This window comes from Magnolia sinica, chromosome 5 (assembly GCF_029962835.1).
Source record: "Magnolia sinica isolate HGM2019 chromosome 5, MsV1, whole genome shotgun sequence".
NCBI lineage: Eukaryota > Viridiplantae > Streptophyta > Magnoliopsida > Magnoliales > Magnoliaceae > Magnolia > Magnolia sinica.
The window spans coordinates 100,460,356-100,477,685 of NC_080577.1; the positions used below are offsets into that span (position 1 = coordinate 100,460,356).

The following is a 17,330-nucleotide window of genomic DNA, read 5'->3' on the forward strand; positions in this document are numbered from 1 at the left end:
TTGTAAAATGAAATTTATAGCTTCATGTATTGATGGACCATTGAAATGAAAGATGTTTGACGAATGATTACCAATTAATCACAGGAATTATTTGGTCGCTATGGTTCGCATTTGAGCATGTTGACCTTGGGACTCATTGCGGAGTATCCGACGAGTGATGGTTGCTTGCTGCTGTAGTTTATGCTTGTGCATGGTGTCAGTGCATGCGAGCAGGGAATATAGATGATCGGACGACGGTTGAGGATGGTCAGAGCGTAATGCTGTCGTAGTTTAGGTTCGTAAGTAATTTTAGAGCATATGCTTTATGACAGTATCTTTTGAGGAACCTTATACCGAAGCGATGTTGATACCATTAGGGCTGTCAACGGGCCGATCCTGAGGTAGGTCTCGGCTTGGATTTTGAATTGTTTCAGGTCTTTTCCCATTGAGTGCGGCAAGCTAGGCGAGGCAATTGCTTACGTTTTGATTGTCAGTGAAGGATTCTTGTAGTACCGCAATACTTGTAAACTATAGTTGAACACTACTTTTAGTTATGTAGAAAAGCTACGGGGCAAGTCGCATCATTTTTTAAATGGTGTCCTTTTCCTAATGCTAATGTGCCTTACCATATATTATTTTTGAAAATTGAGAAATACAACGGACAAGGGTGCTTATTTGGATAATGAATTGCAACGGTATTATAAGGTAAAATCTTCATTATTATGATTTTACCCTGTTTTTTAAATATATAATTCAGTATATAATTTGGTAATCAAATGCAAATGTAATAAAAAAATAAGTAAAAGAATTTGTAATAATTATAAATTTATAATACATAACAAATTTACAATACATTACAGAAATATCTCGTATTCAAATATAAATTTTCAATTAATTTGACATTTAAATAATATAAAAAGTATCATCATTATGCTTTTATCATGTAATCCAATCACATGATGTGCTGGGGTGACATGCACTGACTCATATGAGGTGCTGGATTTTATGCATGCATCATGTGGGCCCTATATCTGCCTGGTAACAGTAGCACTGGAGCACACCCTATTGAAAACACCAAGTTCACACACCGGTTTTGGGCATTAAAGCTCTGGACAGTTTAGTTTCAGTCACTTTCCTTCTACCAATTCCAACACTGACAATATGCCCTTGGACGGTGGTACGACAATGATGGATCAGTGACTTGCAGAAAAATAATGATTTCCAAGAAAAAAAAGGCATTGAAAGTTCTAAACGATACAGGTTCCTACCTGGTATTTACAGACTGACTAAATGTATCTTAGACAGCATTGTAAGGAGTGAACAGATCTTACGCACTCTTAAGGTTCTTGGCAAAAAGCAAATTCCTTGATCATCACCATCTCATCTCAGGCTGCCCCACTGCTACAGTAATCAACAACAGCTCCATTCTCCTCAAAGTCTCCTGTCCTTCAAAGGGAGAGCACCTCCTGCTTGATACCAGCTCCACATTTACTTATTAAAGCTATTTAAAGGTCTATAACGGGGCATCAGATCATAACGGAGTTGAGTACCTGTAGGTTGTAATCTCTGTGGTACGTACAGATGACACCAACTCCCATCTTTCTGTGGAGATGGCAGTCAATAGGAACCAGATTTCTGTATAGAAGGATAACCAAACGAGGCCTTGTCTCCCATTTGATTCGAAGAGCCTTGATATTGGCATCTCAGCTTCTTAAGTACAATAGTATGGTTTCAGGAGCTTTCTTGGACTCCCCAAGACACGCTTCGACAACGCCGTTTCTTTGAGTTTGCCTGAAAATTGAATCATCTTCTAATTAGCGATGCTTATGAGGGGGAACAATCATGCAGGATTGATTTAGAAATACGAAAGGCACAGCACACCTTGCAGTCCAACAATGCAACATTGCTTATAAGATTCATGTTATTTGACAAGGTATTGAATTTCAAGCACGCAGCATGGAGGAGGATACATTTATTGAAGTATATAACAAGGGCACCACACCTTCTTATGACACACCATCTTTCACATGCTACCATGAAAATGGTGGGTCCCACCATGAAGATCACCTGTCACAAAATCAGGCCAGTTGGCTCAGGCAACTGACAGTCTGACTCGACATACTGGAGTGGCCCACCTAGTGACTGGATCAACCTGAACTTCAAGAAGGATGATGTTTGTGGTAGGTTCACTGTTTCCATAGTACAATGTCCTACCTACAAAGTGGTATGTTAGCAGGGAAGGGGGAATATCACCACAAAATTGTGGGAACACTGCCAATAGGTGACCGACCACTTCTCTGTTACTTCTGTGCCATCTTCTGTGCATACCATCTTTCCCGCCAAAATGCCACTTGTGTTGACATCGATACCATCTTTTGGGCCTGCCTTCCCTTGCCCTTGTATAGGGCCTGTTTGAATGCACGCTAAATTCATGAAGTTGGTGAGTTTTTAATCACCAAATTCATGAATTTGGCAAATAATGTGTTTGGGTTGGCATTAATTGATAAATTCACTAATTTCACTAATTGCCTAATTAGAAAAAGGGGCATAAATCTCGAACTTGGTATTAAAAAAACTAAAATTCTCCAATTCACAAAGTTAAAATCAAGGGCTACTGAAGGTTAAGATTGAGAATGTTCCTGACCCTAAAAAAAAAAAAAAAAAAAGAAAAAGAAAAAGAAAAACTGAAGGTTAAGATTGATAATGTTCCCCAAAAAAAAATAAAAAATCATTGGTATGACGGCTATGATCATTTGATCGAATTGATGTTTGACATAAATAAGCAATCAAAGCAAATCCCACATGATCAAAGGTCTAGTCAATGACCCTTGTAGTACAATCAATATGGACCATCAAATTTCTAAGCCATTGATCTGATGGTTAGCATCATCAGATCAAAGTATTTTGAGAGGGATGGACAATAAAAGGTGGACCCCACATCACAGATAAACTTGTGTCATGTAATAAATATGGATCATCAATTTCTTAGTTGTTCATCTAACGATGGTTAGGATCATCTTATCAAAAATGATTTTTGGTAGATATTGATAATGTAAAGTGGGCCCCACATGGAGGGCCCTGATCATGTATAGGGCATGTCCTAGCATAATAAATATTGATCATCCTTTTGCTATCAATTGATCGAATGGTTAAGATCATTAAATCAAAGATGATTTTTCAGAAGTTTGGGCCCCATGTCAAGAATGGTCTAGATCAACAATTGAACCTTTATTATAATCAATATGGATTGCCCATCTTCCCAACCACTGGTTCGATGGTTAGGATCATCCAATCAAAATGACTTTTGAGAGGGATGAGCAATCAAAGGTGGACCCACCATGATGGATGGTCAAGATCAATGATCGGAATGTCTTAATTACATCGCTTGAACAATTAAAATCATCCTATCAAGGTGACTTTTAGGAGGGATTAACAAGCAATGGCAAGTTCCACATGATGGACCGTCTAGATCACGTATAAGAGGGATGGGCGATTCAAAGATGGACCCACATGATGGACAATGACTAGATGTGGGTTATCCATTTCCTAGCTATCGATCATATGGTTTGAATCATTTGATCAAAGTGATCTTTTGGGAGGGAATAACAACAAAAGGTGGGCATACTTGATAGGACCTCTTCTAGAACAACAAATATGGGCAAAGAAGTTCATAACCATTGACTAGATGGTTAAGATCATCGTATTGGAGTGGTTTTTAAAGGGGCAATCAGATGCGGGCCCCACATGTTGGATCATTTGAATAATCCAACCATGTGATTTCATGGACAAATTTCCTATCTCATTTCCTTCCCCACTCGAGCCCTATGTGAAAATACCCCTACATTAATTACCCCTAGTGAAGAGTCTCGAACGCGAGACCTCCCGCTCTAATACCACTTTGATGTAAGAAAATTAACCACTTGCTCTTAAAGCTCGAACTGATAGAGCATGGCGAATTAATCCCATTATCTCATAACCTAGGCCCCACATCCCATGGGTTAGGACCTCAGCCAAACCCCCCTCTTGAGCCTCAAATCACATGAGCCGCCCGCCTCACACGGGCAACCCGCCCCAAGTATGCCCTCGCATCCCACAGGCTACCCCACTCGAGCCCGGTGTGAAAATGCCCCTGCATTAAAACCCCAAACAACTAATTGGCTAGTTAAGTAACTCACGATTCATGAAAATATCACTCAATGAACTTTCAAAATAATCATCATCATCCATAGGTGTTGAAATTCCACTAGGGCGTGAGTGTGTGGGGGTGTGTGTGTGTGGGTAAAAAAAATTAAAAATAATAAATAAATAAATAAATCATCATCATCATCTAAGCCTGGTCCCATGTGATTGGGGTCGCCACATGAATCTTGTTCCACCATTCCTAAACTCTCAAATTAATGAATTGACTAATTTCATGCATCCAAAGGCCCATAGTGTCGAACTTGAACTCACTCTCTCCTCCTAACCAGTGCAACTCTTGGTTCTAGATACACATGGTCAAAACATCTAAGTCTAATTTCCATCATCATTTTTTTTTATTTTTGAAGATTTCATAATCATCATCATCATCTAAGTCTTACATGAATCCTATACCGCCACTCGACTTTGTCAAGGGCCATACCTTTAGTTAGACCATAGGTCATGTCCTCTTTTATTGCTTCCATCCAGTGTTTTAAATATCGACAATATCAGCCAATATATCCCACGATATATCTTGTATCCCACCTGTGCAATAAGAAACGCACTAGTGTGATATATCCCACATGTTCGATCTGGTGAGCATTTTCAAATTTTGATCATTTTATTTTCTGTAAATCATGTTAAATTAGTGTCAAATTGTTACAAATCCATGATTTTTCATGTTTTGCTTGAAAAACGATGGATTGGGAGCTTCGATTTTGAGATTTGAGGATATGGGCTGAGTTGCAGAAAATTGAAAAAAATAAATTCAAAATTTCCCAATTTCTTGCAAATCGTTTGCAATCTATGTCCAGAAATCAAATCAAACATGTATGTAACATAATCTAGTGATTCTTCTTTAGCTTTTGAATGTATTGCTTGTGTTTCCACACGTCTTCTTACATTTATAAATTATATGAATAGACATTGAACATACTTGCATCAATTTAGTTAGACAACTCATAGATTAGGACCCCATACAAAGAAAACCTATTATATTTACTTGTTTTTTGTAATGTTTTGATTTATAAGTATGTATTGATGTCTTTTTTAACAATCACCGAAGTTTCATTGAAAAATTCGACCAATTTCCCGTGTTTCCCCATGTTTCCAACAACATTGATACATTACACGATACAACCAATATATCCCATGCGATAACCGATACGTATCTATATCCCAAGAATGCGATACGTAATGTGATACCAATATTTTAAACACTGCTTCCGTACACATGTAGTTCTTGGTTTAGGTACACACGACCAAACCGTCTAAGTCTACTTTCCCTGACATCGTCATCATTTAAGCCTTATCCTAATTAATTGGGGTCAGCTACAATGATCATATTTCACCATTACACTTAGTCAAGGCCATACCTTGAGTTAGACAACAGGTCATCAAGTTGTTTCTTACCACTTCCACCCACGTCCTATTGGGCCTTGCGCTTGCCCTTTCGGAGCCTTTAACTTGTACCAACTCACTCCTTCCAACCAGCATGGTTATTGGTCTTCGTTGCACATGACCAATCCATTTAAGTCCACTTTCCCTCATGTCATTACCTATTGTTTCTCCTCCTAAGTTCCATGAATGCATTCATATCCCTTTCCCTCATGTTATTACCTATTGTTTCTCCTAAGTTCCATGAATGCATTCATATCTAATTCTATCCTTCCTAGTCCTACCACGTCTTCGTTGCATATGACCAAACCATTTAAGTCTACTTTCCCTCATGTTATTACCTATTATTTCTCCTCCCAAGTTCCATGAATGCATTCATATCTAATTCTATCCTTCCTAGTCCTACCACTCATCAATCTCAACATCCTCATTTCAGCTACACTCATCCTATGAATATGTTGTTCCTTAATTGGTCAACATTTTGTCTATAAAGCATGGCTGGTGTTTTTGCTATCCAGTAAAATTTCCCTTTCAGTTTAAGTGGTACACGAGAGCACATAAAACTCCAGAGGCACATCTCCATTTCTTTCACTCAGCTTAAATTCTATGGGCAACATCCTTCTCGATCTCTCTACTCTCATGAATTACTAACTCAAGATATCGAAAGTAGAGATTTTGGGAAACTTCTTGATCACCAATCTTAACTAATTCTTCATTTTCACTACTATTGTTACTAAAATTGCACTCATTATACTTTGTTAAGTCCGAATAATTTTAATCCTTTATATTCTAAAGCATTCCATAAATCTAGCTTTGTGTTCACGCCCTGTCGCCCTCCTCTGCCTTGACGAGCAAAACTATGTCATATGAGACAACAGACAGCATGGGATCTCTTCCACAAATGCCTCGTTAGTTCATCCGTAACCAATGTAGAAAGGTAGGGGCTCAATGCCGGCCCCTGGTGCAAGCCTATAGTAATTGGAAAACTCACTTGTCCCTCTGCTAGTTGTCCTCACATTTGTTATTGCTCCCCCATACATATCCTTAGTCATGTCAATATATCCCTATGCTCTCACAGTGGTTGTCATTTAACAAGTTCTGAAAATAGCTTTTCTACCTTAATTGATCTCATTGTCCTTTATTAGTATCCTCTGGTTATTGCTCTTAATGCATCTAGCATGATTTAGGTCCCTACCCTTACTCTCTCTCATTTTTGCAAGTTTTAGGACATCTTTCTCACCTTATCTTCTCTAACCTATTATTAAGATCATCATAAGCCTTAAATTTAGCCCCACTTACTACTCTCTTAGCAATCTTTTTGGCATTTCTATATTGTTCTAAATTTTCATCATTTTTAGTCCTTTGCCAAGAAACATAAAAATTTCTCATGAATAGCTTTATCTAAATCGTCATTCCACCAACAAGTTTCCTTACATGATTGGTTTTTCCCTCTAGTTACTCCTAAAACATCCTTTGACACTTTCCTAATGAACTCAACAATCTCATTCCACATAACATTTACTTTTCCTCAAAATTCCACTTCTCTTCTTCCATTAATTTATTTCTAAATTATTTTTTTTTAAAATAAAAATTCTCCTTTTAAATTCCACAACATAGTTTTAGACACCTATTAATCACTCCCTGTCTTCCATCTCTGATGTAAACATCCAAAAGAATTCCCCTAAATTTCACAATCAGACCCTCCCGGTATAACCTTGCAATCCTTATATATTGATTGCTATGTTTTCCTAAGTAAAAAGAAATTTGTTTGGCTTGTATATGATCCAATTTCAAAAGTTATTAAATGTTCATCTTTCTTTTTAAAATATGTATTTGCTACAGCTAAGTTGTATGCCATTGTGCAATCAAGGATAGCATCCCCTACCTCATTTCTTCTCTCAAATTCATAATCATCCATGTACGCTCTTATATCCTCTACTTTCTTTTCCTACATCACCATTTAAGTTTCCTCCTAAAAATATCCTCCGTTCGGAATTCCTTGCATTAGTCCATCCATATCCTCCCAAACTTGTTTCTTGATTCTATCCATTTACCATACCTGTGACACATATTCACTAATAACATTGATTATCTTCTCTCCTAACGGAAGTTTTATTAATAAAATCGTATCACTTATTCTCCTAACATCTACAACTTTATCCTTTAAATCTTTATCTCCCACTTCCCCATTTTTATTATTGTCCTTTTCCATATAACAAAGTTTATATCCATCAATTTCTCTAGTTTTGGTCCCTTTCCACCTGGTCTCTTGAATGTAAGTTGTGTTAACTTTCTTTTGTTTCAGCATATCTAACTCTATACTCTTACCTATCAATGTTCATATATTCTTTGTGGCAAGACGAATCTTATTGTCGTGGACTAGCTTCTTTACCCACGCACATCCAAAATGATGCGGAAACCCTTGCCTACTTCTCACAGCAACTGGCATTGTTGCGGCATGTCGCTTCTGAGGGACACCCTAGTCAACCCATGCCCATTTCTCACTACACATAGGTTCCAATGCAGTTTACAATGTCATATTATTCAAATTCATGATGAAAGTTATGGCATAAGTTTGATGCCGGCTACCAACCTCACATAACCATCCTTTAATTTTTTTTGAAAGATGACGATTTTATTTTATTAAAGAAATGGCTAAGTGACTAAAAAATTACAAGGCACCCCATCAATTATAGGATAATTTGTGTCCAATTGAAGCACCAAACACCGAAGCCCACTCAATTATATTCATCTTTGCTCTACTAAAAAACCCCCCACTAATCCCATTGTGTTACAGAAGTACCAATTATTCCTTTCTCCCCATATTGCCCATAAACCCGCAAGCATTGCCAATCTTCAACCACAACGGTCCCCATGACCTGAAAAAGTCCACAATGGTTCACACAAGCCACCCCCAAAAATTTGCAAGTAGATTTCCCAGACCCCCTTTGTAAACCCACAACCCTCCACTATCTAGGCATGACCAGTAATGAAAGCACAAAACTCCACAGCCGCAATGTAATAGACTATTACATATGTTGATTAAAATCAAGCACTACGATGCTATCTAATGGTCTATTACATTGGTCGATTACAATCAACAAGTTCTACTTATTGGGACTACTCTTAAGCTTCCTTATATATGTTCATTTCTAATTCTACCCTTCTTAGTCTTGCCACTCATCAATCTCAACAACCTCATTTGAACTTCATTAATTCTATGAACATGTTGTTCCTTGACTATCCAACATTTCATCCCATATAGCATGGCTTTTTACCCTTTATAGCTGTCTTATAAAATCCCCCCATTGATTGGTATACGGAATCACATAAAACTCAAGAGGTACATCTCCAACTCGTCCACCTAGTTCTAATTCTATGAGCAACATCCATCTTAACCTCTCTGTTCTTATCAACCTAAGATATCAAAAATGGTCATTTTGGGGTACTTCTTGCCATCAATCTTTAACTAGCACCTCATTTCCACTCGTATTATTACTAAAATGGCATTTCACATGCTCTATTTTGTCGGGCTAATTTTATAAGCATTAGATTCTAAAGCATCCCTTTCTAGCTTTGTGTTTACCTCCTCCCTTGTCTTGTCAATCGAAACTATGTCATCTGCGAAAAAGATACACCATGGGACCTCTTCTTACTAATGCCTAGTTAGCCATCCATAACCAATGCAAAAAAGATACAACCTCAACACCAACCCCTAGTATACACCTAACATAATTGCATTTTCAAACTCCCTTGTCTCTCCACTAGTCATCAACACATTAGTTACCACTCCCTTGTACATTTCCTTAACTATGGCAATATATCCTCTCAAGTCTCCTTTATTTTCCAGCACCTGCTGGATTATAAGGAAACTATCAATTTGGAGAAGGTTCTGTTACTAACATGTTTACTTCCATTGTGAGTAATGTTTTTGGGTCCAAGGCCCTACGAGTTGAGAGAGACAAATTCCTCCTTGTATCAAAAATTTTCAAGGCCCGCCCCCATGGCATCCTAGTTGAGAGAGATAAATTGAACAAGTATGGCCATACTATTAAATCAAAATTGGGGTTATCTACCAAGAAGTCAATAAAGACCATGTGGAGATCTTTTTTCCTCGCCCTAAACTTCTTCATCAACTGTCTAAGTAAAAAATAGCTGCAATGGTTGACCTCCTCTACATACATCTGAACTGATTTTCAGATACATTTGTCCTATTATGGGTAAAATGGAGCTAAACAAATGTATGAGACAGATGAGCTGAGCAGCCAGACTCAATGAATATGGATTGCTTGAGGGTCGGAAAATCACCCCGACCTTTGGTGTTGGCTACTTTTTACCTCGGCCTCAGTTGTTACTTTGGCGCTCGGGTATTGACCTTAGGTACCGACCTCAGTCTCAAGGGACGACCTCGACCTCGGAGGTCGGCCTCGGATGCCGACCTCAGCCCCGAGTACCAACCTTGACCTCGGATATCGACCACCACCTCGGCACAGAAATATCCTTACAATATATAAAGAAAGGATTACCCTCCGAGATCTTTGCCAAGGATCTCGCCGAGAAAGGCGCGATATACCCAGAGACAGGTCCACTTTGTGATACGTAATTATCCAACAGATTCATTGCCATCTACGTAAATGATGTCAAGAGATTATAAATAGAGACCCTCACCATGGAACAAGGTACAGACAAATATATCGATTCTACTACACCCGTTGTGAGTCAATACGCCTGACTTAGGCATCGAACGGTCCACGGCCTTAACCGGCGCCCCTAGTGCATTCTCTTGTTCTCCATTGATTGTAGAAACTCAACAGCTCACAGGAGGTGAAGCAGGATCGACCAGATTTTTGCATCAACAATTTGGCGCCGTCTGTGGGAACGACAGCAAAGCCACCTAAGAAGTTCCCTTTACATCAAAAGAATCATCAACCTTGTTTGCTCAACAATGGCTAAAGGAAGAAAGCAGGTTTTGGCCACCATCACTGTACCAATCCCCGCACCAGATGAGCAACTTGAGAAATCACCTTCGGAACATCATACTGACCCCATTCTGGCGGTGGCCTCGGGTAGGGCCTCACAACAGAGCTGGTCAACTCATCTCCCTGAATAATCAAGTCGAGGCCCTAACCGACAATGTGAATCGAATAATGCGGATATTGGAGAGACAACAACCGTTTCCCGACCAAGGCATGAAAGTGGAGGCAACAACCGAGCAATCTCGACCTCCACAGGTACCTCACAGTTTGTATGCAGTAAAGGACTGACTAGCGCGATGCATGCAAGTCTCCATGCAAACAATGGGAACAACCGAGCTCACTGAGTCCGACCTACGCCACACTCTAGAGAAAAGGTATGGGAAGACTCCTAAGGTCATCGCAGAGAGTGAGGTCCCATTGGGGGCAGAGCTAAAAGAGATCCGAGAACAACTCGGTGACATCCAGCCAGTAGGCCAAGCAAAAGCTCCAGCCTCCGTCGAAGCCGTGCTCGAGGAAGCTGAGCCCCCATTTACTAACAAAATCATGAGATATCAGCTATAGTTTAGGTTTCGGATGCCCTAGATCACCCCCTAATCTAGATCTGGGGACTCGGCCGAACACCTGAAATCCTTCAGAGCTTGGATGGAACTTCACGGTGCCTTTGAGTTCGTGATGTGCAGAGCATTTTCCCTGATTTGTCGGGGATTAAAGCTCCGGCCTTAAACAAGGAAAGTTCCTCTTCTCTATTGATAAGAACCCCCCGGATACCCTCGCCGACCTACTTAACCAAGCTAAAAAATATTCTAATGCTAAGGAGCTCTTTAGTTCATGAAAAGCTACTTGAGAAGGAAACAACTCCACTAAGGACAAGAAGCGGAGGGAAGAAGGGGAGCCCTTTACCGCTAACGGCAAAAGAAAGAAGGAGGATGAACAAAACCGAGGCCAGCATACCAACCGACATCCGGAAAGTCGCTTCCATTGGTACACTCCCTTGAACACCAAATCGGAGCAGGTACTTAAAGAAGTTGGGCCGAGCAAGAAAACCTGGTGACCAAGTTGAACCAGTCAACCAAATTTAGTAATAAGGCTCATCCGTCGAGCTCAACCTCGACATCAGGTACTGAAGGACGTACCAACTAGAAGGCATGGAGGGTAAGCTCTTACCTCACCCATGGAATGCCGATCATCTAAAAATCTACTATCCATGAGGAACTCCAACATGTGAAATGACCGTGCTCGACTAATTGCCTTGATAGAAGCTACTCGTGTTCGACTATGAGAAATCTCCCTCAGTTAAAGGGAAGAAGGTTCTCCCCTTTATTTTTATTGTTTTATCTACCGTTTTTATCTACATATTCGATTGTGAGTGACTTCCTTTTATAAAAGAGAAAAAGGTGCCCCTGATATTGCTACCGTTTCTCCTCTACTATTTTATGAATTCTATAAGGAAAGAACTTCCCCAAGTTAAGGGAAGAGAATTTCTTTCAAATCCCGACTATCCAAGTTATGCGATCGACCACAAGGACTTCCCTCAATTTAAGGGAAGAAAATCCTTAGTGCTCGGCTTACTATTACGTCTACTATTTGACGATCGACCTTTTGACGATCGACCTATTGATTCTATCGTGCACGACCTATCACAACATGCTCGACTATCGTATCTATTAAGTCATCATACATGACCACCCACACAAAGGCAACAAAATTGAGGAACATACATTGAACAAGCTAACCTTCTCATACATTAGTTCAAAAGTTACTTCTCGAGCTCATAAAGTATAGAGCTCGGAAGTAGGATGGCTACTGTTATGGGTAAAATGGAGTTAAACAAATATATGAGATGGATGAGCCGAGCAACTAGACTCGATGACTATGGATTGCTTGAGGGCCGAAAAATCAACCTGACCTTTGGTGTTGGCTACTTTTTACCTCGGCCTTAGTTGTTACTTGGGTCCTCGGGTACCGACCTCGGTCTCCAGGGACGACCTCGACCTCGGGTACCAACCTCGACCTCGAATATAGACCACCACCTCGAAATAGAAATATTCTTACAATATATAAAGATATGATTACCCTCCGCGATATACCTAGAGACAAATCCACTTTGTGATATGTAACTATCCAGCCGTCGTAAGTGACGTCGAGAGATTATAAATAGAGACCCTTGCCATGGAAGAAGGTACAGACAAACATACCGATTCTACTACACCTACTATGAGTCAATACGCCTGACTTGGGCATTGGAGGGTCCCCGGCCTTAAACGGCACCCCCATTGCATTCTCTTGTTCTCCATTAATTGCAGGTACTCAGCTGCTTGCAAGAGGTGAAGTAGGGTCAACTAGATTTCTGCATCAACATGTCTCATGCCTTAATCTTTAATCAATTACTCTCTTCCAAAATTCCATAATATCGCTCATAAGCTCAATCCCATGACATTTAACACAGCATCGTATGTCTCTATTATTAATAATGGGTATCACAGTAATTTTCCTCCATTTGTCAAGCATTTTCTTCATTTTGACAATATTTTGAACAACTTGGTCAGCCAAAATAAGATCTTCCCTGCACTTCCAAACCTCTAACGGTTAATACCAATTGGTCCCAAGTCTTTCCTAGACTTCATATTTGTCAAAGCTTCTTTCACTTCAGATATCTTTAATCATATGAAAAAAAATCCATGATCTCCAACCTCATTTGAGTTTATGATTCCTAACATTCCTAAGCTCTAAGAGTGGTTGTTATTTAACAAGTTTCAAAAATAACTTCTCCGCCTTTCATTAATATCTCTATCCTCAACCAATTCCCTTTGATTATTACCCTTAATGCATCCAACATGACCTAGGCCTCCCTCATTTTTACAAGTCTCTTTTTTTCTTTTTTCTTTTTTTTTTTTCTTTTTTTTTTAATATAAAAAAAGAAAGAAAGGTGGAAGCATACCACCTGAGATTCATTAAGGAAGCATGGGGTTACAGTCATTCGGGTGGGCCCCAACAAAAAGATCCAGGCCCCACCTATCATATGCTCTGCACCAAGAACAAAGATATACATCTAGACAGAAAAAAAGAAAACCGTGAGGGGACCAAAGGGGCGGCAAAGATGGCCCGATACAAGGAAAGCAACAACACCCATCAACGCTCTGCAAAGGAGTTGTAGAAAACAGGGCCCAACTGCACCTAACCGAGCAAATCGTTGGGGGGGGGGGCATGACCGCCTTAGCCAATCCCAATTTTGGGCCGAGAGTGCCGATTCTGGCCCACCCCAGATTTATCCAAGACCAAGGAACCTCTGGCAAGCCGAGGAAGATCAGCAAGGTTAAAGAAAACTTGGTCTGGGACACCGCTGCTGGTTGTATGGGCAAGATAGTCTGCCACTGCGTTCCCTTCCCTGAGAATGTGAGTGAATCTTGAGGGAGAGGGAAAGCTGATGGATGGATTCAAGGTGGTACCATAGTTTCCACCCGCAAGATGTAGAGTGCCTGACAACAGCTTCAAAGAGAACACGCGAGTCGGTTTCGACAATGATGGCGGAGAGCCCTATATGCTTACAAAGAGAGATTCCATCAACCATCACCCTAGCTTCAGTAACCATGTTAGAGACGAGGCCGTAGCTCTTGTGGAAGGCAAAGATGAAATTCCCTGCGTGATCACGGCAGACACCACCACCACCGCCAACACCCGAGTTGCCTCGGGCGGAGCCATCAACGTTGAGCTTCATCCAATTCCCGGCCGGTTTTTCCCACCGAACAACCCTGCACATAACAGATGGAGAGAGGGGGGCTGACGAGGCCTGGATGAAGCGCCAACGGGCAATCCCTTCCCAAACAATCCTGTCGACCTTTGTGAGATAAGAACCAATATCGACAAGCCAATTGGAGATGTTGCTGATGATGGGCCCAGCTAACAGCTGCTTACTCTCGAATTTGGCCCTATTTTTGAAGAGTTCTTTCTCACCTTCTCTTGTCGTCAATCTATTGCACAAATCATCATATGCCTTAAGCTTAACCTCACCACTTCCTTAGCATTCCTTTTGGCATTTAAATATTCTTCTTCTTCTTTTCTCATTTCTAGCCCCTTGCCAAGCCTTGTAAAGCCTTGTATCATGATTGTTTGCTGCTAAGAGCCTTTTGGACCTCATCATCCCACAACTAAGTTTCCTTATAATCGTGACTTTTCTTTTTACATACTCCTAGAACTCCTCTTGCCAATTCCTTAATGCATTTAACCGTCTCATTCCACATAATATTAACTTCTTCATGAATGCTTTACTGATGCAGGACATGAAATTAACGCCAATATTAAACAATCACAAAATTCCACATCCTACATACTATCAAACATTCAAGAAGGGGAATCCATGGGGGTCCAAGCCTACACAACCATTAGGGCTGGATCAAATAAAATTATAAGCCAAAGAAGCCCAAAGGAGTAAGAATCACCCATTCTTGCATAGGATTGTTCCCGACTCGAGATTCACTAAGTTTCAATTTAGGGGAAAATTTAGGGTTTGAAAATTGGGCGAAATTGAGATTTGGGACTCTTTTGGGTTATGGATTTTGGATTATGAGGTTTTCTAAATGACGGTTAGGGATCGGTCAAGGTATTTGAGGGCACAGGGACTAATTTAGCAATTTTCAGATTTAACAATTCCATTGTACCACATGTTGATCATGTTTAGGAGAGAATATTAGGGGTAGATCTAAGGGGGTTTAGGTAGAGGATTAATGGGGGATCCTATGGGGAGGGTTTAAGCCAAAAAAAAAGGGGGGGAAAAGAGGACCTAAGATGGACAACGCACGCTGGACAGCAGGTTGGACTAGATGCACGTGTGACTAGACGTCCATACTTGTGTGGGGCCCAAAAAATCGGGAAAGGACTCCTAGGCTAGGATCGGCTAGGGGTGGGTTGTTTCCATACCAAAAATCATTTCGATCCGGCACATGGTTTGTGTGTAATACTCTATCGAAGTTTCAGCCCCCTAAATGCACCAAAATCTGAAAACCTTCTTGTGCACCGCTGTAAGAGAGGATTTTGATGCGAAAATTGGTGAATCCAATGGTGGATGGGGTGTTGAGGATAATGGATGAGATGCGGAAGAAGATGGTGAGGATTTGAAGCGGGGTATAGCTTCGCATTACGGTAGTTAACCCTTCGAGGAAGGGAGGGCTTCGCACCCAATTTGATCCTTCAACTCAATGTGAGAGAGAGGAAGAAACGCATGATTTTTTATTCATAATATCATGATAGTTCATACATGAGATTGCTTTATTTATAAGAAAATCCTAAATCCAAAAAGACAAAACTACCCTTGCACTATGTGTGCGCACTAATACTAAAACTAAAATAAATAAAATAACTAATCTAAGTAATCAAAGCCGTTCATGATGTTTCTAATAATAAAAATAATCAAAATTCAAAATCCTAAATCATCTAAAGTAGTGGGCCACGATCATGAGATCCGATGGTAAGATCTATGTGATGATCGGGTCCTCCCCAATGCTCCATAATGCAGCCACTTAATTATGGGGTCCTCCAAAGATGATGTTGTTGATCCAAATTGAAAGTGGAGCCTACCTCCTCCTCGAATACGTGCATAGAGGGGGCGTGTGCATGAATTTCCCATCGTTTACTTTCCTTTTTTTTAACCAAGTTATTCCTGAAGTAACTGTGGTATCTCCTATTAAATTTCACTACCTTGTTCTTGGACACCAATAAATTTAACTCCCTCAGGGGCCATTTGGGGAACTGGGAGTAAATGGAGGTAAATGACATTTGAAGTGTATTTGGATGGGAGTAAATGCATGTAAATGAAATGAAATGGGTGTAAATAGGCTTGCAAATGAAATCCTCTCTACGAGAGAGGATTTGAAAGTAAATTGGGTGAAATGCCTTTTTTTGAGCTCCTTCGAGAGTCACGGAAGAAAACAAAAGTGACGCTACGTACATGGCCGACATACATGTGGAACACTCAAGATGCTCCAAAACAATCTAACTATTGGGTAAATCACTAAAATCACACCAATAAAATGATCCAAACCGTCCAAAGATTGACCATCTAAATGGACGGTTAAAAAAACATTGGCTAGTTACTTGTTTGTTATCCTTACAGTTGTTCTTACGGTTGTGGCCCACCCGAGGCTAAAAAAATCCTCTTTTTTAGCTGAGGTATATATTTCAATGGGCTTATTATAATCATTCTATTAAATATTACATAGGTGCACTGATTTGAGATATTAAAGTTGATTTGGGATATCATATACTTTCCTGTGAATATATTGAAAAATTCCAATGCATTCCAATTCCTCTCATTGACTCCCATCCAAACACAACTGAGTAAGTCATTTACCTCCAATTCCATTTCCAATTTACCTCCATTTACAAGCTCCCAATCGAGCTCTAATGCAACCAAGAGGGAATGTAAATGGATTAAAGAAAGAAATGCAAGATTGTAGGAAAGAACCAAAGAATCCTCTAGCCAACCGGTGGATATCACTAAATATCCTATTCCAAATCAAGCACCAAAGAGAACTAATTTTTTGTTCCCAAATATCATCCTTCAAATGACCATCATGGCCTTATATATGACTAAAATAAAAGAACGAAAGCCTAATAAAATTGAAAATGACCAAAATTCCCATTAATCCCATCACTACCATATGGGCCTAATGTAAATTGGCCATAACTCACTCAAATGACATTGGAAATGGAATTACATGATCTTGGGCTTGTTTGAGAGCTAACTCAATAGGCAATTAAATGACCAATTTTGTGTCATTCTAACATCATCTAATGCCCCAAAAA

The 17,330-nt window shown here is 40.0% G+C and overlaps 1 protein-coding gene across 3 annotated transcripts in view; it reads right to left on the minus strand.

Moving 5' to 3' along the window:
* Positions 1-1,042: 1,042 nt before the first annotated feature.
* Positions 1,043-17,330, minus strand: part of LOC131246438 (myosin-binding protein 3) — a 28,462-nt gene continuing 12,174 nt past the window's right edge. For 2 of the 3 annotated variants that reach the window (XM_058246566.1, XM_058246565.1), the window contains exon 3: positions 1,043-1,770. In XM_058246566.1, coding sequence (XP_058102549.1) covers positions 1,711-1,770 — 60 coding nt within the window. In that variant the 3' untranslated portion in view covers positions 1,043-1,710. The remainder of the gene's footprint in view (positions 1,771-17,330) is intronic. The other variant, XR_009171374.1, reaches the window with a different exon arrangement.